General features: G+C 48.9%; 1 protein-coding gene across 1 annotated transcript in view; it reads left to right on the plus strand.

Moving 5' to 3' along the window:
• ITGB5 (integrin subunit beta 5) overlaps positions 1–20,357 on the plus strand; it is a 55,182-nt gene that overhangs the window by 11,367 nt on the left and 23,458 nt on the right. The window contains exons 3-9 of the mRNA XM_008638236.2: positions 1,469–1,718; positions 5,112–5,280; positions 11,432–11,593; positions 13,026–13,121; positions 14,160–14,249; positions 17,834–17,968; positions 20,216–20,343. Coding sequence (XP_008636458.2) covers positions 1,469–1,718; positions 5,112–5,280; positions 11,432–11,593; positions 13,026–13,121; positions 14,160–14,249; positions 17,834–17,968; positions 20,216–20,343 — 1,030 coding nt within the window. The remainder of the gene's footprint in view (positions 1–1,468; positions 1,719–5,111; positions 5,281–11,431; positions 11,594–13,025; positions 13,122–14,159; positions 14,250–17,833; positions 17,969–20,215; positions 20,344–20,357) is intronic.

Here is a 20,357-nt window from a genome sequence, read left to right on the forward strand (position 1 = left end):
GTAGGGAAATGCTTAAAGAGAAGGAGGGTGTTGTTTGAGGAGTCCTAGCTCGGTGCAGCCTACCCCAGGTGCCAGGTGCCAGGCATTGTGCTGTGCAATGCCAGCATGGCAGTTTTGGGATGCTGTTGCTGCTGGGCTGGAAGTAAGTGGGAGCAGCTGTGCTGCTGTGCACAAGGAGAACAACAAAGTGGTTAGGGAAATGTTTTCACAATAGTAAAAAATGTGAGTTTCATTTCTGGGGAAGAAGAGGGGAAGCCACAAGTGTTTTGCAGAACCTGCCACTGCCCCAAGTTCAGCCTTAGCCATGAAGGGCTTGGAGAGGGCAGCAGTGGGATCTTGGTTTTGAAAGGATCCAATTCCCTGGGGCTGAGACCCCACTGAACGGGAAAAGGGGCCAAGGTGGCAGCTGGGAACATGGGATCTCCAAACCAGCCTGGCTTGTGAGGTTGGGGTTTGGGGTTTTATTTAGACCCTCCCTTAGCAAAGTGAAAGGCAAACTTTTGCTACCTGCTGTCTGGCTCCACTGAGGTCCATCTGGTATGAAGTTGATAAGTTCATTTTGAAGCCACTTCAGCTTTTTTGAGGCATAGGCATTGCCTGTGGTGGCCTTCCCTGGCACCCCTTCCAGATTTCTAGTGAATCAGTCTGGCAAAGGGGAAGGTCAGAGACAGACTTTCCTCTGCTTCTCTTCGCATCTGCACAGCCTGTGACTCAGCCCTGTCAGCTCCTTCCCTTGTGTTCTTCACTTCAGGAAGTTTTACCTCTGCCTCAGTGCTTCCCTGGGTGACCCTAACAACTTTCTTTTCCCAGTTCACTTCCCTTTTGCCCTGATTTCTCCAGCTCTTTTTTTGGGGGGGAGCTCCTTTTCAAAGATGTTTCTTCTGTGTCTGCTTCACCTTGACTTCCCTGCACAGCTCAGAGGACATCTTGCATTCACCTTGTGCTGGCTCTTTTCTCTTGATCCTCTTCCTTCTCCTACTCCACCTCCTCTCTTTTGTGCAGGACTTCTTGGACTGCTCCTGGTTTGCTTTGAGAATGTACCCAAGTAAGTGTGGGCAGTGTTTCAGTCGTCCATGAAATATCCATTTAAGGTTCACTCTGCTTTTCTTTCCCATTTTCTAGGAAAACATCCCTGGACTGCACACAGCCCAGGGCAACAGTGTTTCTCATGTGTCCCTCCCTTAGATGTTCTCTAAGATGAGATGGAGAGACCCTTTCCCACACCTCCAAAGAGCTAAACAGAGACATGCACTCCATGTCTTTTTCTTGCCAGCCAGTACACTACATAGCTTAGAGGACCCAAAGTCAATACCTGTTTTCCTGTTTGTCTCCTAAGGGGTGTATTTGGAAAAGCTTATTCCCCTCACCCTCTTCTTTTGAAAAGTGAAAAAAGCAGCATGCAGTCTGGATTTGTATGTGTGCTGGGAGTTTCCTTTTCACCGTGCTCAACCCTTGTGTGTGTGTGCAGGTGACCAGACCTCGTTCCGAGTTCAGGTGCGGCAGGTGGAGGACTATCCCGTGGACCTCTACTACCTGATGGATCTCTCGCTGTCCATGAACGACGACCTGGACAATATCCGCAATCTGGGGACCAAGCTGGCTGAAGAGATGCGAAAGCTCACGAGCAATTTCCGCCTGGGGTTTGGCTCTTTCGTGGACAAGAACATTTCTCCTTTCTCCTACACAGCACCAAGATACCAAAACAATCCCTGCATTGGGTAAGTGGTGGGTGCACCCTGAAGGGGCAAGCCCTGTGTTTGCACAGAGGCTGGCTGCAGTCTTCAAGTGCCCTTTTGCTTTTAATAATGCACCACACCTCAGCCCTGGCTTTTGGGAATGATGATGCCATGGCTGTCGCTGTGATACTTGAGCAATTCAGAATAGGACAGCTTCTAGTTTTGCTGTGGCTGTTGGGAGATCTGTGCATCTAGACATGGGAAACTGTTGTACCAGGGAGCCTGAAGCTATTTTGAAGTACCTGAAAAGGATGCAGACATAGCAGACTTTTTTACAGTCTTTGAGGAAAAGGAGCCAGAGCCAGAAATTCCTGATTTCTGATCCTAGCTCTGAGTCATAGTTTGGCGTTGAGTAAATCAATTAAGCTTTTTGTCTGCATTTTACAGATAAGGAGACCAAGGCAATGTAAATCCTTCTCAACAAAAGTATTTGGAGGAACTGAGATTTGTGGTGGCCTATTGTGCTGATTAATCAGTTCTTGTAGAGTGTTTTGAAGGTGGCAGGCAGGTTTTTTCATCTTTATTGCTGTGGAAGGAAGGCAAACTGACAGTTACAAAAGACACAAATGATGTGGTTTACTTTGTGGTGATATCAGAGCCTTGATCCCTTTATTTCCTTTTTTTTGTTTGCTTGTGTCTTTGCAAGAATCTTTTTGTTTGCCTTTTAAACACCAGGGTTGGGATCAAGTACATTGAATTGAGGATTTTGCCAGAGTGAAATTGGATGTAGGGAAGAGTGTCCAGGCTCAGACAGGTTTGGATGTTGGAATTAAAGGATGGATACAGCAGCAAGTACCCCCCTGGGAGAGTGTCACCACTGACACCTTTGTTGTCCCCATCTTCACCTCATCCATCAGTGGATGCTTCCTAGTCATGTAAGGGCAGTGAGGATAACCCTTTTATTTGAGCCATTTGTGGATACTTACAGTGTAACATCACCTCGTGCATGGATGCCAAGCTCTGTGCATGCTCTAAGTATGAGAGGCAGATAAAAAGAGCTTGCATCAGCTGTGAGTTTCTAGGCCAGCTTTTGGCACTGACCAAGCACTGGCATCTCACTGCACATTGCATGCTGACCAGACAAAAATTATCTGAATTCTCTTTTCACCAGTTCTGTCCAGAGTGGAAAGTCACATAAATTTTGACACTGAAAACTCTTGTTTTAATCATGAGGTGAAAGTGGCCACACTGAGCCAGGAAAGTGGCTCTGCCACAATGGCATTGCACACCACACTCTTCATAGTGCTTCTCCCAGAAATTTGGCATAGCCTCTGAAGGGTCCTCTCACTCATCTCTGTCATCCTCAGTCTCTTGACACCTGCTTGTGTTACCCTTAGGCTGGGGACAGGCTCCAGCTGGAGAAATCTTGGAAAATTTGTTTGGCTGGGGTGTGATTTAATTGGAGTGACATGACTTTGGCCAAGTGAAACAGAGTGAAACATGCAGGAGAAGATGGATGCAAAAGGAGGATAGGATGGAACTGGACAACTCAGCAACAAGGCATACCTGAAACTTGTGATGACCTTTTATCAAGAACATCCAGAGCTGTCACCTCAGCTTTTCCCACCATGATCAGGCTATCTGCATGTTCTTTTGGCTTTACCCAGGTGGTTGCTTTCTTTCTATGGGTTACCTTAGGCCAGCCTGCTCTTGGGAAAAAATTTAGGAAGGATTGCCCATGGCAGCTCATTTGGTAGGTGCTCCCTTCCAGTTGCCATAGGTCTCCTCTTTGAGCAAACCAGGGATGCTAGCTCCCTGCTCTCTGGTGGAATCTCCTTCCCCAGCCTGCTCTGAGAGGGGGCTCTGGCTGCTGCCATGTGGCTCACTGGTGCAGTGAGGTGAGTTGTCAGGCGTGGTTTTGTTTGCAGCTATTTCTGGTGTCAAAACAAACCATCTAAGAAAAGCTGGAAGTAAACATGAGCTGCAGTGGATGCTTTTTGCCCCTGGTCCAGACTCTCCCCTTCTCTTCCTTGTGGCAGTGACTGACTTGCAGGTCTAGGTGGGGTGCAGCCCTGTTTCCCTTGTGTCTCCTCCATCACCCCTGCTCCTGACTGGGCATCCTGAATGGGCTAAGGGCAGCTTGCTGAGACCCTGCAGTGCAGGGGTTTCAGGCACATCAAACTCCTTGCCTTTTCCTGGGTGCGAGCAGGCTGCAAGTCTGGACATGGATCATGGATCAAAAGGGATGGCTCTAATTGCCAGCCAAGCCCAGGGCAGTGAGACCTGCCCCATGGTTAGGTGTGTGTGTGGCTGCATGGATGGAAATCCCTGGTCTGGGGTTCCTTGTGAGGGGTTTGCGTTCTCAGTGATGGTGAATCCTGAATACTCTTTTGTGTAAAAAGCCTCTTGCAACTTACCCATAGAGGGTTGTGTCAGCAGAGGCTTTTAATTGTACTCTGGGTTATATGTTTGAAGATAAAGAGTGAATTAGTGCCAGGCCAACTCCTTTTTAAACACAGTTCTTCTTAACCCTTCCCATCCCTCTCCCCTGCACACACTCACTGATTTCCCACGCCACAGGAGCTGCTCTGCTGAGCTCTCCAGGTGAGCACCAAAACTGCCTTCTCATGGTTTTGTATGGAAAAAAAAAGGTTTCCTGGTAACCTGCCAAAACATTTCTCTGCCTTAGGGTGCCCCTCCTACCTTTCTGCTCTGGTGGCATCCTGGGAAGCAGAGATGGTATTTGCTCACCAGCTTGCAGGGAGAGTGGGAGGAAGCATGAGCTGGTGTGGATTATTACTGCATCTCATACTGGGCAGTTGCCAGGTGCCTGGTGATGTGCAGTGGGTGTAGGGTGGCTCGTACGGGCAAGAAAATGGGATGACACAGTGAAAATCCATACTGCAGAAGAGGGGAAAGGTAGGTCTTGGCAGGGATGCTCCTGCCCTTTGACACCAGCCCACTGGTTCTGCAGGTGTGGGACATGGCTCCCATGGCCCTCCTGGGCTGCTGGGAAGGGTGGATCTGCCAAAATGCAGCCTCTCTATCAGTGGATCACATCACTGGCTGCAGATTCCCAGTGTGAAAACCACTTTATGAGTGCTGAAACTGCAGAGCTGCATGGCCCAGGGTGTGCTGGTGCTCGGTGTCTCCACTCACACCGTGTTTGGAAAGAGATGTTCAGTCCTGGTGGGATCTCTGGAAACTTCGGCTTCTGAAAGCCCCTGAGGGGAAACAAAAAACCACAGGCTCTGCTGTAGGGTTTTGCAGAGAAATAGCCAGAAATTGAAGTGTCCAAAATACGAAGCATTGTGAAAATATTTCAACCCTCTGAACAGAATTTCGAAGACCAACCGGGTAGAGCCGTGAGTTTCTGCAGCTCTTGGCTGTGGGTGTGGTTCCTCCCAGCTGACCACTCCTCTGTTCTTCCTGCAGCTACAAGCTGTTCCCCAGCTGTGTCCCATCCTTTGGCTTCCGCCACCTCCTGTCCCTGACGGATAAAGTTGACCGTTTCAACGAAGAAGTCCAGAAACAGAAAGTTTCCCGCAACCGAGATGCTCCAGAGGGTGGCTTCGATGCCATTTTGCAGGCTGCTGTGTGCAAGGTGAGCTGCTCTGATTTCTGGGGGTTTAAAACAAAGCCAAAGAGGAGGAGGAGGGGGTTTCTTCTGCTCTGTTCTTGAACCAAGGCAAAGCTTCAGTTTGCCATTTCTTGGAAGTAACTACTAAATTTTTCTTGGAGAAACTGAAAAATGCTTTGAAAAGTAGAGGCTTTTGTTTTCATGTGCTTTTGTAGATAAACAGGCAAAGGAAAAAAGGTTAATGCTTTATCTAGTTTAAAGGGATAAAATTGGAGCTTTTGCAAATGCAAATTTAGGGCTGAGATTTCATTACACAGTTAGACTTATGGTGCTGAGCACCTGGGACAGAATCCTTTAAGATTCACATCCACTTATGTGCAGCAGCACTGCACGTCAGCTCACTGTGTTTCTCAAGGCTGTGTCAAACACATCCTGCAGCCTTTGACCCATGTTGAGGCTTGGAGCTGGTTCCTACTGCTCATACTTTCCTTCTTTGTGTGTGTGGGGATGATCTCACCTCTGGGTGCTGATAGCCTGCTCTCCCTCTTTGTCAGCAGAACTGGAGCAGAGTTCATTAGCTTGGTGCCATGTTAACCATGTCCTTAGGGTTGTTGGAGATGCTTGCCTGAAGATCTTTCTGGAGCAAGTAGTTGGGTTGCACCAGTTTGTCATTAAAGTGTTTTAATTTGAATTAAAGTGTTTGCTCCACTCTGACATGAGTCTGAGCTTCCCTGCTCACCAGGAAAGGCTCCGTTTGCTCTTTCCCCTATTGCTGCAGTTGGCTTTGCTTCAGCCTTGCTGAAAATCCTTTTGGTTGGGCATGTTTTCTTCTGGGTCTGAATTATGGGAGCTGGGAGATAGGCATGGTCTGTGGGAGTGATGGGATGCAGGCATGTGGGAAACCAGATCTTTCCTTGCCTGGGTTGGCTTCGCTGTGCTTTCATGGTCTTGGCAGGGCTGAGCCTGCCCCATTGGATCTGATGCCACCCAACAGTCATCTTCCCATGGATATTGTTGTTGGCACAACTACAGTGCTGCTCCCAGTAATTGTCTGGGTATAAAGTGCTTCTCAGTTTTGGAGAGGTGGCTCCCATGGTTAGAGCAGGGATGGCTCAGGATGGTGACTCAGTTGTGCCATTCACCATATGGGTTTTTGCAGTCCCTTCCACCATGTTATTGCAAAAACAGGACAATATTCCCCTATGGTGCAGCAGTACTTCAGTGTGTATCACAAGGGCTCATTTCTGAAGTGTTGGTGGAAGGCAGGAGACCTGCAAGATATTTCCTGTATATTTGTGCCAGTCTCAGACTGTTGTAAGGACCAAAATCTTTAACTGTGCTTCTTAAATGCACAACCTGGTCCCTTCTAAATTTAGAAGATTAATTTAGATGCTGATACCATCTAAATTCAGGAATGAGCACCCTCTAGGAAGGGTGAGCAAAGGTGACCATGTGCACATGCATGACTGTTGGCATGATGTGGCAGGTCATGACAGCGAATTTCTGCAGCCACAGCAGTTAATTAATTACTGGAGCTTGGGTGGGGGAAAGGAAGTCCATGGGACTCGTGTGCAAAGCAGGAGAACCAGCTGTACCGTGACTTGTGCTGCCTTGGCAGTCCCAGAGCAGCTTCCTCTGATCATAGCCATGAGCAGCAAAGACTGAGTTAAAAAAGCCAGGATTTCAGGTCAGCTGATTGACATTAGCAGCCACAGCAGTTAATTAATTACTGGAGCTTGGGTGGGGGAAAGGAAGTCCATGGGACTCGTGTGCAAAGCAGGAGAACCAGCTGTACCGTGACTTGTGCTGCCTTGGCAGTCCCAGAGCAGCTTCCTCTGATCATAGCCATGAGCAGCAAAGACTGAGTTAAAAAAGCCAGGATTTCAGGTCAGCTGATTGACATTAGGATGTTTGGTCCCATAGCCAAAATAGGAACTTATTGCTTAATTTCCCTTGTGGTCCCCAAGTGATGGCCCAGACTGGTTGGCGGCTGTGGGTTGTGGTGAGGCTCAACACCACTGAGATGGGTGAGGGATGCAGACATCTGGGGTGGCAGTGAAGTGCAGCTTGCTGATGAGGATGTTCTTTGCATGGAGTTTTGCATCCTGCAGTGTCTAATGGAGTATCATGGGGATGAAACCCCCAGAAACAGAGAGTAGTTTCTGTTAACTCAGGAACTATTCCCCCCCATGCAAGGAGAGCAGCATATAGGTACCTTGATGACTTCTGAGGTGGGTTTCCTCATCACTTCTGTGGTACCCCGTTGCATCTCACTGGCATGCTCCAGCTTTTTCCAGGATAGTTATCACCTTTCAAAGTCCCCTACCTTGGGGACATGTAGTGTGTTGCCCATGAAGTACTTTGTGCTGAGCATCAAGGATGTTGTCCCTGGGAGAGCTGGTCATGGCATAGCAGAGCCTCGCTGTCTCCAAGCCATGGTGTCTAAACAAGGTCTTCTTCTCCCCTTCTGAGGTGTCAGAAACAGCACCTCGTGCATTGACTAGGTGCTTTTACACTGTAATGCATAGCAAGCATTTCTGCTGCATGAGCTGCCTACGGGCTCTGTAGCACTCGAGTCATTTTTTTGGCCTGCTTTTCAACCCAAGGAGTGGAGAAACTTTGTACAGCTAATACAGACTGAGGAGCAGGCCCAGAGTTTGGCTCCTTTCTGAAAGATAAAGATATGGTAAATGTTATTCTGGAGGCAATGAAAGAGCCAGAGACAACAAGCCTTTATTCTGATGCTAAAATAGTAAGCCAGGAATATTAATCAGCCTTCCATAATTACATTTTCCATTTGCAGTGTTTTGGTTTTTTGCCATTCTCTAAGTGCAAGCCTCATATGGCTCAGTGGCATGTGTAAGTTTCAGATCTTACATGCTAAGATGCAGCGAGGAGATAATGCTAGATTGGAAAATAAAGCATCTTTTGGAATGGTTTTGATTGGTGCTTGCTAGACACTGGTATGTGGAGATAGCCAAGGCATCTGGGAGACACTGGGGTGCCTTTCAGAGCAGTACCAAGTGAAGGAGGTTTTGGCTTTTGATCCCTAAGGCATACTTGCCTTGCACCTGTATCTGTTTCTTGCTTCCAAAAAGGTCTGCATGTGAGAAACTGGTGAGGTTTTTGACAAATTGATGAATCCAGGGGGGCCTCCTGGCAACCGAGTGTTGGCAATTGAATGGATTTTATTCAGTGCCCAAAGTATAAATGTAGATATTTATTCAGGCATGGAAATACAAGCTTTGCAGCCTTTTCAATAGTATTTGGAGAGCTGTGCTGAGGCAGCTGTGGCAGTTTTGCCAGCCAATGTTGGGTATATGGAGTGAGAAGCTGTTTTTTCGGGATACAGAAGGCAACTGCAGCTGGTTGTGGGAGTAGGGGCAGGATCCGTTGCATGCCCGGTTTCCCTGTGGAAACATGTTACTCTCTGCTTTGGGTCCAGTCCCACCTCTGCTTTAAAAATCCTTCTTACCCATATGGATCAAAAACCAGATGAGGGGGTAGGCATCAGTGCAGGGTTTTTTGTTCAACAATCCCAGTCCAATAAAAACAAATGAATTTTTCCTTGGTTATTTGCTTTAAGCGGAGCAGAGTGCTGCTCTGGGTTTCTCAGTGGAAACTGCATGCTGAAGAGCTGTATTTTCCAGTGCCTGGAAGCTGCTGGCAGAGGCAGTGTGAGATGCTCCTTGGCATGCCAGCCTCCTTGGGGGGCTTTTTTTGTAGGTCTACAGCTTTTTTGGTGTGGGATCAACATTGGCTCAGCCAGCCCATCCAAGGCACCTGGTTCCATGCTCTGAGGTGTCACATGCTTTTGGTGCCTGGATATTGGCACTGAAACTCTGGGTGCTCATTGCTTTGTGGGAGTGAGTTCCTGAACTGAGTGGCCACAGCAGTTTTGATGTTGTTGATGTTGGAAATTGTGTCAGAGGCATGGAGAGTTTGTCTGCAAAGGAATGCTTAACCTGTGATTTAAAGGTGGGCTTAGCAGGCAGGCGACTAGCACCAGCACCCCTGAAGTGACTGTGTAACTGCTGCTTGAATGCAGCTCCTTTTCTTTGTCTGCAGCACATTTCTAAGGAAATGAAACTGAGATTAATCCTTCTGATCTCTTTGGGAGTTTCTTGGCCTTAATAATTTAAAAAGAAATCAGCTTTGGATACTCAAAGAAAAGTGAACTGGATGGGCTTCTGTCCGGTGGCCAAGTAGACTGAAAACTGCCTCTTGCATTATTAGAGCTGTAACCACTTTTGAGTTAAGATCTTAAGAAGTTACATTTTGGCATGAAGTTTTAGCCTGTTGTCCAGTGGGGTAACTTCAGTGGAATGAATCCTGCTTCCCAGAGCAAAAAATCCTCATTGCTTCCTGAGCTGGACTGTAACGTGCCGGTGCATGGTAAAGGATGTGTGTTGCCAAAGATTTCTTCCTATGGCCTTATATGCATCATGGGGTCTTTAAAACGTCATTAAAGAAACCTTCTGAAATAGGGAGGAAATAGGAATCTACTCTGGAATAGTGTCCCCAAGGCAAGAATTATATTTATCGGAAAAATCAGCAGGCTTTGGGCTATGACTCACATTTGGAGGTGAAAATTGCACTGGCAGACGTGATTCTGCACCCTTCTGCCTGCTCTGCCCTGCTCTGCCCTGCCCACGCCAGTGCTTTTCATAGGCAGGGCCAGCACCTTCCTGTAAACAGGGCAGAGTTTGGGTTTTGCTAAATAAGCTGAGCAGTAGCTCTGGAGGAGTTGGGTATCTCCATCTGCACCATGTTCCCATCAGTGACCTTCTACTAGCTTTTCCCTTGTGCTTTCCCTAAGGATTTGTGTGGTGGTGCTCTGAGCCAGGGTCTGGAGGGAGGGGGATGCTGGAAGTGTGTGGGCAGGGAAGGCATGGGGCCATGTCTTTGCCAGCAGATGGGCAGTGTGACCAGCTCAATGGGAAGCTCCAGGCAATGGAGCTTTCTGGCTCCAGTCCGTGCCATGGCAGGATCTCCCTGCCGTGGTCAGCAGCAAGACCCCAGCCCACCCAGTTTGGCAGTGACCTGGCAGCAGGAGCAGCCACTGAGCAGAGCAGGTTTGCTGCAGCATTGTGGTTTGCAAAAATTTCCTTTGGGCACCTCTGTTTCCTTCCACTTCCATTGCAACGAAGTGCTTCAGTATGCTGTTACAGGCACCATTACAGACCTGCTTCTCGGGCTGATGAAAACTTGGGGAAGCTCCATGGGAGGGAAATGTTTATAATCTAGATCTTACCCCTTTAGTTGAAAAAAATCTGTTCCTGTGTCTCTCTTCATGCAAAGATAGTCCATAATGTCTGGTCCTTGCACAGAGGGACCAAGGAGGGTACAGAGGACACTTCATGTGCTGTGCTTGACACCTCAGTGCTTTCATCGGGACCTCTACAGCATGTCTTGACACTACCCTGTTTTTAAATAGGCAGAAGTTTCTTAGAGCAGCACTGTGCATAGGGGTTGTGTAGGATTAGTGCCCAGTGCCAAAGGTCCCTGTTCTGCTCTGGCTGTGTGCACTCCTGCCCTCCTGGGTTGTGGTGCAGGGGGCTGGAGCTGTTCAGGGCATGTGTAGAGGTGTACAATGAAATAACAGAGGCACCACGGCTTCCAGGAGATGTGTGCAGAAGGGGATCAGGACAGACTGCCTGGGCATGAATGTGGGTGCACCAAAGCCAGTCCCCTCAGGCAGGGACCTCGCTTTGTCCATCACAGCTCAGAAACAGTTTATGAGTGGGCAGTAATGAAAATGCTGAGTGGGGATGTTGCAGCTCTTGCTGTTGCCTTGGCTGCTCCACAGAGCTGAGGAAACAAGGTTAGATTAAATGTGTGTGGAGGAAGTTGGCAGATCTCCTTTGACTGTAAAAGCAGCTGAAATTCTTACTCTTGGATCTGGGTAGAGAAGGTCTGGTGGACAGTCCGCATACCTCCCCTCATGCCTTTTAAAGTAAGCATGTTGGAAGGAGATGCTGGGAAATGCTGGATGGGCTCCTGACATTTTGCTTGCTTACCAGGGATGGGTAGACAGGAGCATGGTACTCTCCTAATTAATGCTAATGGGTCTGCTGCTGGCCAGGCACGTGGCTGGGACCATGTGCAGGGTGAGGGGTGAAGTGTGGGCTTGGCAGGGGCAGGCCGCTGTCTCACAGGGTTTGCTTTCTCCCAGGAGAAGATTGGCTGGCGTAAGGAGGCGTCTCATCTGCTGGTCTTCACCACGGACGATGTGCCCCACATAGCCCTGGATGGGAAGCTGGGGGGGCTGGTGCAGCCCCACGATGGCCAGTGCCACCTGAATGAAGCCAACGAGTACAGCGCGTCCAGCCAGCTGGTGAGCGGGGCACGGGGCCCAGCCCTTGGAGACCTTGGGGGCTGATGGACCTCTCTGGAGACCAGCCAACCCCCATTCCAGCAGCTTTTGGCAAATGCAGTGCCTGGTTTAATCCAGCTTCTCCAATTTGCAAATAAAATTTGCTGTTCCCTTAGGCATTCCCCCACAGTGAATGCTCCTGTGATGTTCAAAAATGAGACTTAGTGAGTTCCTTCAGGGCTCATTGCAAGGGAGGGAAAAGTAACTTGGTGTCCTGAAGAGCATTACATTTTGCCTGCAAATGTAGAGGAAACAGAATATGTAATCCCTTTTCTAAAATGTCCAGAGGACTGTCAGCCTCTTCTTGAGGAGGCTGTATCTACCGTGATGTGGCTACACTAGCAAGTACAGCAGGATGCTCCTCTTATTCACAGCCTTTGAGCACAGCACTAACATGAGTCTTAGTAATAAACAGGCAAACTATCCCTTTTAAAAAATTTAACTCAGGGGAGGAAACTTCTGGGATGAATGAGCACTTGCCTGCCACCTCATTGTCACATCCTTCTGCAGAATGGTGCTTTATTCAGCAGATCACATACGCTAATTATGATTTTTGTTCCTGAATGTCACCTTGTAAGGGGAGAGGAATCTGGGTGGCTGTGTTAAGGCCAGAAGCTGGGCTCTGCAGTGGAACCCCCTGTGCAATCCTTGCAAGTGGATGTATATGTAAGGGAGCACAGTCCCTGAACTGGCTCCGTTATGTGGAGTTTATGCTGGGGAGCTGGCATGGGGATGCTGCCTTGGTGTTTCTATGTTTGAATCTTAGAGGCTCTCTATCAGCCCTCCAGTCTGCAAGTAAATGAGATGTTTTTTTCCAAGGACAGCACTTCAGAAGCAGGCAGGAGTTTTAAACTCAAGCGGGTCTCTTGAAACTGAGCGCTGGTTCATTGTTTTGTTGCTAGAGCAGTGTCTCCCTGCCATCCTCTCTGCCTGGGAAATCTGCAGAATTAAGAGCTTATTGTAATCTCTTTATGGTCCCAGTATGCAGAAAGAACAGGCAATGGACGTTTCTGCTTTGGGAGAAAAAAATGATACATTTCCACTTCTGCAGTTCTAGATCTCCCTGCCTTGCACCCCTCGAGGTAGCAGCCATTTAGCACATACGCATCTGCTGATGGCAAAGTAGAAGGAGGAAGAAATAAACCCAGTGTTTTGGGTGTTGCTGTGGCTAATGGTGTTGTCAGTCATGTAGTCTAGTGAAGAGTGCTCTGGAAATATTTAACAGATTTCTACTATTTCAGTTGGGATTGTGCTGGTACATCAGGGACTTCATCCCACAACAAAACACGCCATGCGTCTGGAATGAATTTTGCTGTTGGGAAGAGAAGAGCAATGAAATTAGTCTTTGTTTCCATGTTACCCACTAGTCTTTCTGCCCTTTTTCCCCCCTTAGGATTATCCTTCCCTGGCACTTCTTGGGGAGAAACTTGCTGAAAACAACATCCACCTGATTTTCGCTGTTACAAAAAGTCATTACATCCTGTACAAGGTAAGTGCTGCTGAGTTGCCTGGGCTGGGGGGAGACTGAAACACCTCTTAAGGCCCTGGGGAGTGGAGGCAGCTGCAAACGTGTGTATGCAGTGGTAAACATGTGTGTGCAGTGATAAGGGTGCATGCATGCGGCCACAGGCTGCCCAGTGCAGGCAGGCAAGGCTCAGCCCTGCTAGTCCTTTCAGCAGAAAGCACTAAAGCTTCTTAGAGCAAACAGATATATATGTGTTAGTGAGCATGTGAAGACCTAAAATAGACTCCATGTCAATCTGGAGGTTTGGACGGCTGCCAGCGTGCAGCGTGCCAGAGAGCAGAAACCTGCTCGGCCCATTCTGCAGTGACTTAATCCCATTACCTAATCATGCACAGCGTTCCTGCCCAGCTGTGTTTTTCCATCACCGAGTCCAGGGCCCTGATGTGCCACACACCATTTGAACTGTCCTGCCATTCCCGCTCACCCCTCCAAAAGGAAAGCTGACCCAAGGCACAATGACCAACCTGTGTCTGGAGCTGTGGGGTTTCTGCTGCTCTGCGGATGCAGGGCTGGTGGTTCAGGCGGGGTTGCTTTCGGGAACCTCTGCCAAGGCCCTCGAGGCTCAAGCAGGAACAACAAGCAGCCATGTTGCTATGGTCTGGATGCTGCTGTTCGCCCATGGGGAGTGGGAGGGCTGAGCTTATTCTCCACCCCCTCTCCTGGGGATGCTCAGGGTTGTGAGGGAAGTCGGGACAGCTGTCCCTCCCTCCCTGCAGTGCACAGCAGCTGGGTCTTGCCCCCTTCAGCAGCAGAGCCAGGTCTGTTTGTCCCTGTCCCATGGCCATGAGCTTTGTTTAATATTTGACATGCCTCATTAGCAATGCTTTACTTTTGAAAGCTCCACGTCAATGGGAGCCAAACCATACCATGTACACCACTGGGTGACGGGGCAGTGTGTGTGCCCTGTGTCCCTGGCATGGGGTCAATCCCTCCTCATCTTCTGCTTTCCTCTCTGCACCTCAACATTTTAATTTTTCTTCTTTTTTTTTTTTTTTTTTTAAGAACTTTACCACTTTGATTCCTGGAACAACAGTGGAGATTTTGCACAAAGATTCCAAGAATATCATTGAGCTGATCGTCAAAGCCTACAATGTAAGTGCATTTTAATACCACAGCTGCTGAAGTGAGGAGTGCTAAGAACTTGGCCAGCTCAGCTCCCCCCGGCGAGCTCCACCCGGCTTGGCCACCTCCCTCCCCACTCCTCTCCACTCTGCTGGAGCTGGGATGTCCACCCTGGGGAGGGAAACAAGGTGTGTGAGGAGGAGAAGAAGCATGGATACCCAAGAGCAGAAATTTCACCTCATGTCTCTCATGTGCAGAATTACCCACAAAACACAGCCCCCACCTAAAACAGGTCTCTCTCAGAGCATCCTACCAGTAGGTAAAATAGATTATTTCTTTGTTATCTGATGTTCAGAGGCCTCCCAAGGATGGGACCAGGTCCAGATAAGGTCGCATCCTTGTGTTGTTCTCTGAGCAGCCCACGGTGGTTTTCAGCACCCTGTGAGCATCACCACGCTCCCAAAGGAGCTGCCTGTGTGGCATTGCCAGTGCAGCCTGCACTGCCACAGTGAGGAGGACAGCAAGGGACCTGGGGTGGTACTGCTGACCTGATGTCATCCAGCTCCATGGAGATCAAGGGAGCAGATCAATTCGAAGCAGCTAAATTGCAAGATCATAGTATAGTTAGGGTCAACATTTGTGTTGACTTCTCCCCAAATTCTTATGGGTCAGGTCTTCATGATCCTGCAAGGATATTGTTGGGTGTTGGGTTGGAGATCTGACCCCTTAACAGGTCAGGTAGGGTTGTTCATGCATGAGACCTGTGGACACAGCTTTTAATGGCTGCAAGCTCTTCTTGGTACTATGTGTTCATTAGTGCAGGGAGTCAATAAGGACTGCTTTGGAGGAGTTTACACATCCAGAGTCCATGTAGGATTGTGCTGTGCTTTGCATGACCTGTAAATTTCTTCTTTCCTTCCCCCAGCTCCCTGCAGTTAAAGCAGCATTTGGTTATGCCCTTGGGAAGAGTGCTTCCCAAAGCTTCACCCTCTCAGGAAGGCAATGAACAGCTAATGCTGCTAATGAGGCCCAGGAGATACTGCTAATCAAAAGCCCAGTTGTCCCAGTTTGTCCCCTTGAGGAAGGAGGTTCTTGTGTCCGAGATGCTTGGCTGGGGAGAAAGAAGTGAATGTTTATTCCACGTTGAGTTTGCATGTGCCATCACATGGAAACCTCCTTTCCCTTGTTTTTGCAGCTGTAAGATGCATCCCTGCCTCCATTTTACTACCTCTCAAGCCTTTGCAGATCAATACAAGCTGATGAAAACCACTGGGAATCCTGTGGCTGCCCCACTGCTCCCTCCTTCTCTTTGCTTGTGAGCTTTCCAGCACAGCTGGCTGGAAACCACTTGGGTGCTTAGACCAAGGTGCCCCATGGAATGAGCTCTGTGGGATGACCGACTGCTGAGACTGGGGTTAGTTTCTTGCCTGGGTGGTGGGTATGGGCTGGGACCCCTGGGAGTGCTGCCAGGAGCTGACAGCTCCCGCCTGTGCCACGGTCAGCCTGGGGCCACCGGAAACCTGGCACCCGCCCAGCCCGTCTCCTCTTGGTAGCTTTGTTTTTTTCCTGAAGTGACAGAGGAAATTCTCACTGAGGGAGACAGCTAAAATTCTGTTTCCCAAGTGGGAGTGAACCTTTTTTTATTCCCTGTGTAAAGGAAAGTCTGAGCATGGAGAAATCCTTCATCTGCAACAGGGACTGTCCTCTCCTGCAGGGTGGCAGTGGCTGGTGTTGTGGGCATGGGCTCAGTCTTTCCCCTTCAGTGTTTTGTCCAGCTCTGGTCCTTTCTCATCTGCTTCCCTCTACCAATGCACACACCAGACTTGCTCAAGATTGCTTTTCCTCATCTCTTCATCTTCCATCTCCCTTTTCTTCTGCCCAGCATGCTGTCCCCTAGCCCTCATCCCACCAGGTGTGAAGCAAAAGAGATTAGGGACTGCTTTCTCCCTGCCCTTCCCCCAGATCTCAACATACCTGGGAGATGGAAAAGCTCATAGGAGGCCATGCCCAGACACTGGGCTGGGTTTGGACTGAAGAGAGCAAATGGGATGTTGGTTTAAGAAGCACATTCCTAAACCAAATCCAGGCAGGTCTTGGGAGTGTTTCTTGTTGCCAGCAGCAGTTGCCTTCCGTGGTGGCTGTGGTGCTGTCAGAAGACACTGGTGTATAGCAGTGCAAAGGGGCTGACAATAATGGCACTGCATTTAGGGTAACAGCATGACTATAGAGGGCTAATAAGAGGATTTGGCGTCTGTGCAGGAACACAGGATGAGCCTGTCCAAGGTCATACTGAGGCCTGGCCTGGCCTGGTGTCCTGTTTTCTGCCATGCCCCAGACGGGATACTCTGGGAAAGAAGACAGGAGAGCTTATCAGTGTGGCAGCTATTTTCTACAGGATGATTTGGGGCAGAGCAGTATCCATAGACTTATGGGCACACCCAGTGTTCAGCTCACAGGCGATGGATGCTCCATATGGTCCCAGTTGCTGCCCCATGAACGGCTTCTCTGTTACAGTAGAGAGATGGGAAATTGTTCCTTTCTTTCCTCAAGGACTGTTTCGATTCACCCAGCCAAAACTCGTTTATTTCCTGTCCGTTTCTAAAAGTGTTGGCCATTTGCTGGAACGTGAACCCTGCTTTTGTCATCACATGTACCGGCAAGAGGTCTGATTTAGGACTTTTCCTTAATCTGGCCTCTTTGGTGAGGGCTGGGGACAAGGGGAAGAGGGATGGAGCTGGAAGTTGGCTTTGGATAATAAGCATATTTGTACAAAAAGCTCCATTTTGAAAAACTGTCGTTTTTGGACACCACTGGTATAAAAATCAGTTCCAGCCATTGGAAGAATTAAACAAAACAATGTCATTCTGAATTAATATTTATAAACTTCATTTTGTTGTGACTTTAAAAGTCTGTCTATGCAGCAGGGCAGAGAGATGAGAAGCAGAAGAAAGGGGGTTGAAGCACACCAAAACCTCACAGATGGAAAATGCTCTTCACTTTGAGAAGTGTTTTCAAAGAAAGAGATTTCTCATTTATTTTTTCCTGTGGTGCTGTTTCCAGCTGACACTTATGAAAGGGTGCTTTTTGTTCAGCTTTTTCTTCTAGGAGGCAGAATACATTTTTCTGACCAGTTGGGTAAAATGAAGAAAGCAGGACAGAGTTAGTGCAGTTTCACATCTTCTCTGTGCTGCACAACAGACATTGTAGGACAGCTGCCAGTGGAGAATCAGGCTGTGCACTTTGCTCAGGTTTATGGAGAGGAGGAGGTGCAAATGTGCACACAAAGCTCTGACCTTCAATTCAGAGATTTTCTGTTTGCGCTTGAGAATGTTCTCTTCTTTTTCTTGTGCATCCATACGTTTCCAGTACTGGCTGCTGTGTCCATCACACCCATCCTAGAGGGCATAAGCCACCTGCAGGGGTGGTAGGCAGCTCCCTGTGAATCTAGTTGTGATCATCAGAAGTCTTCTGGGCTGGTTAAGTCAAACTCAAATGTCAATGTGTGTGCAGTGTTTCCTACCCACCCTCTGGAAACACTGGGAGAAGAGAGTAAAGCAGAAGAAACCCATCTGTCTTTGGGAGCTTGATGGTTTGCTTTCCCATTGTGTTTCCAGAGTATTCGGTCCAAGGTGGAGCTCACAGTCTGGGACAGCCCTGAGGACATTGGCTTGACCTTCACTGCCACGTGCCAGGACGGGCTGTCCTATCCTGGGCTCAGGAAGTGTGGGGATCTCAAAATTGGAGATACGGTGAGTCTGCCTTTCAGTCTGTTCCTGGGCAATAAAACACAGTTTTGCTCATTTTCCTCTGCTTTCCTCATGATGTTATAGAAACCCACAGAGAGTGGCTCTGCTAGAAGTAGTTCTGCGTGGTGCAGGTCAGTCCAAGGTGAGCTGTGAGGAAAGGGAATACAGGCATCTTGTCTACAGCAGTGAGCTAAAGGTCCTGATCAGGCAGCAGGATGCAATAGTCAAATCAAAAATGGGCTTTTTTCCTTTAATCCCAGATATTCACATCACACTCTCGCCTGTGAAATTCTGTGGGCAGCAACCCTCCTCTCCTGTGTTCAGTTCCTAGGGTTATTGGGTGGCAGCGCAGACTGAAATAAATGTTAACATGGCATAATCCATCCTGTGCTTTTTAAAAAGCAGAGAAGCTAAGCTTTGCTTGTTGAGATTGAGTATTGGTGCAGATAAATGGGTTGCTGGGCTGCAGGGCTCAGGCCAGCAGGGAACCTCCTCCCTTTATTCTGACTTTTGCTGTCTGAGGCAATGGGTGTGGGTTCATTAGCAGCCTGATTGCCTTATTTGAGAAGAGTGACTCTGCAAACATACCAGAACTCTCAGTGCTGTGGCATATAAAAATAGTTTGAAAGAGTCAACAGTAGCTGGAGTTTTACCCCGCCAAATAAGGATCATGTGAGGTGTTAAAAAGGGAGGTGGCCGTGCTTTTTTAACTGCATTTACTGGGTCTTGGATAGGTGGGTATAAGCAATCCCTGTAGCTCCGTGTTCCTACAGCAAAACCTGAACCCCCAAGGAAGCAGAGTCAATCTGGCGGTTGATCCTGGACTCCCAACTTCGGCAGGAGCAGGGGGATTGCTCCAGCTGCTGCAGCTTGTGCCATAAAGGATCTGGCAGCGAGTGCAGCAGGGAGCCAGCACTGGCACCGCTCTGTTTTAGGGGCACCCTGAGTGTTGAGGTGCCTGCACAGGCAGAGGTGCCACAGGGTCCTGGGGGTCATGTCCCTCCACTCCCTCTTTTCAGCTCCTTTCTGCCCCATTGCTTCCACGTGGCTCGAGATTTGACTCCTGCTAAGAAAGTTTCCACAAAGAGGATAATGCTGGCACTGGACCCTAATCTGGCAGGGTTTAGTCCTGGGGCTGTGGGTGTCAGTGGGTGAAAGGGAGCAGGATTACCCTGATCCCCATAGCTTGCTTTCTGATCTCCTTCTCCTCTGTAATTCGAGCTTCTATCCTAATTGCTTCAGGCCTTGGGAATGGGAGGGGGTCAAGGGAGGTTTCCTGGGGGTGCAGCTCTGCCGCTGGGGGTGGCTGCTGTGCCTTCGTCTGCATATCACCTCTTAACATGTGGGACAGTGAAGGCAGTGAGAGCTTGAGGTGACCCCCACATGTCCCCAGTGAGAAAGCATTCCTTCCTGAGGCCTAGGAAAGGGTCTCATTTCCTTGGAATAAGGTTAATCCTCCTTGCTAACTGGCAGCTCTGGGCAGTGCTGGCCAGCCCTAACAAAGAGTAGGATTAAATCAGGGGCCAAGCAAGCAACCAAAGTATGGTCTTAGTTTTCTCAAGGAGAAAATCCCTGACACTGGATTTTAGCAACATAAAACAAGCAGGGGTGTGATGTATAACCATTTAATGATCTGTATAACCCTTCTGAGCCAGGCTTGATAGAAGCGTACATTAAAAATGGCCTGTGAGCAGCATGCCAAAAGCTTGGGACTGTGGGGCTGATACACATTTCCACATGCAAATCAGGAGTCCCATAAAACCTCCTAAATCCATGATCTTTTAGGCACCTCAGGCCCTTTGCTGTGCTGGTTAGGTCTTTGATAGTGCTTGTTTTGAGAGAGTTTTCTGGTTTTAATAACATGAAAACTGGGCCGTTTGCTAGAGTTTTGCCCTGTTTATTTCATGGGAATAGGCAGGTTCCTTCCCACTTCACAGAAACCAATATTATATTTTCCTGATGGGGAAAATTGCTGTGAATGGCTGACAACAGAGAGTTTTTAAATGCTAAGGATGCCCAACCCCTTATGGGACTGGCAGATGTTGGTGCAGCTGCCCTTGCTGGATGTGCAATTGTTTGGGGCTTTTTTGCACCCCTGGGAATGAAGCTCTGATGCGCTGAGCTGGGCCCTGTTCCGTGGAATTGCTCCATGGACTCTCCCCAGGACATTTGCTCTTCCCTTCTGGGGAACACCCTCGAGAGCTGCTCTGGGGCCACACCTGTTACCTTACATCTCCACCTGCCCTCCAGGTGTCCTTCGAGGTGGCCGTGGAGGCGCGGAGCTGCCCCGCCGAGGACACATCCCACACCTTCACCATCAAGCCGGCCGGCTTTCGGGACACTCTGGAGGTGGCTGTGAACTACAGATGCCTGTGTGGGCGGCACCGGCACC

The sequence above is a fragment of the Corvus brachyrhynchos genome, unplaced genomic scaffold (genome assembly GCF_000691975.1).
Source record: "Corvus brachyrhynchos isolate BGI_N302 unplaced genomic scaffold, ASM69197v1 scaffold126, whole genome shotgun sequence".
Lineage (NCBI taxonomy): Eukaryota > Metazoa > Chordata > Aves > Passeriformes > Corvidae > Corvus > Corvus brachyrhynchos.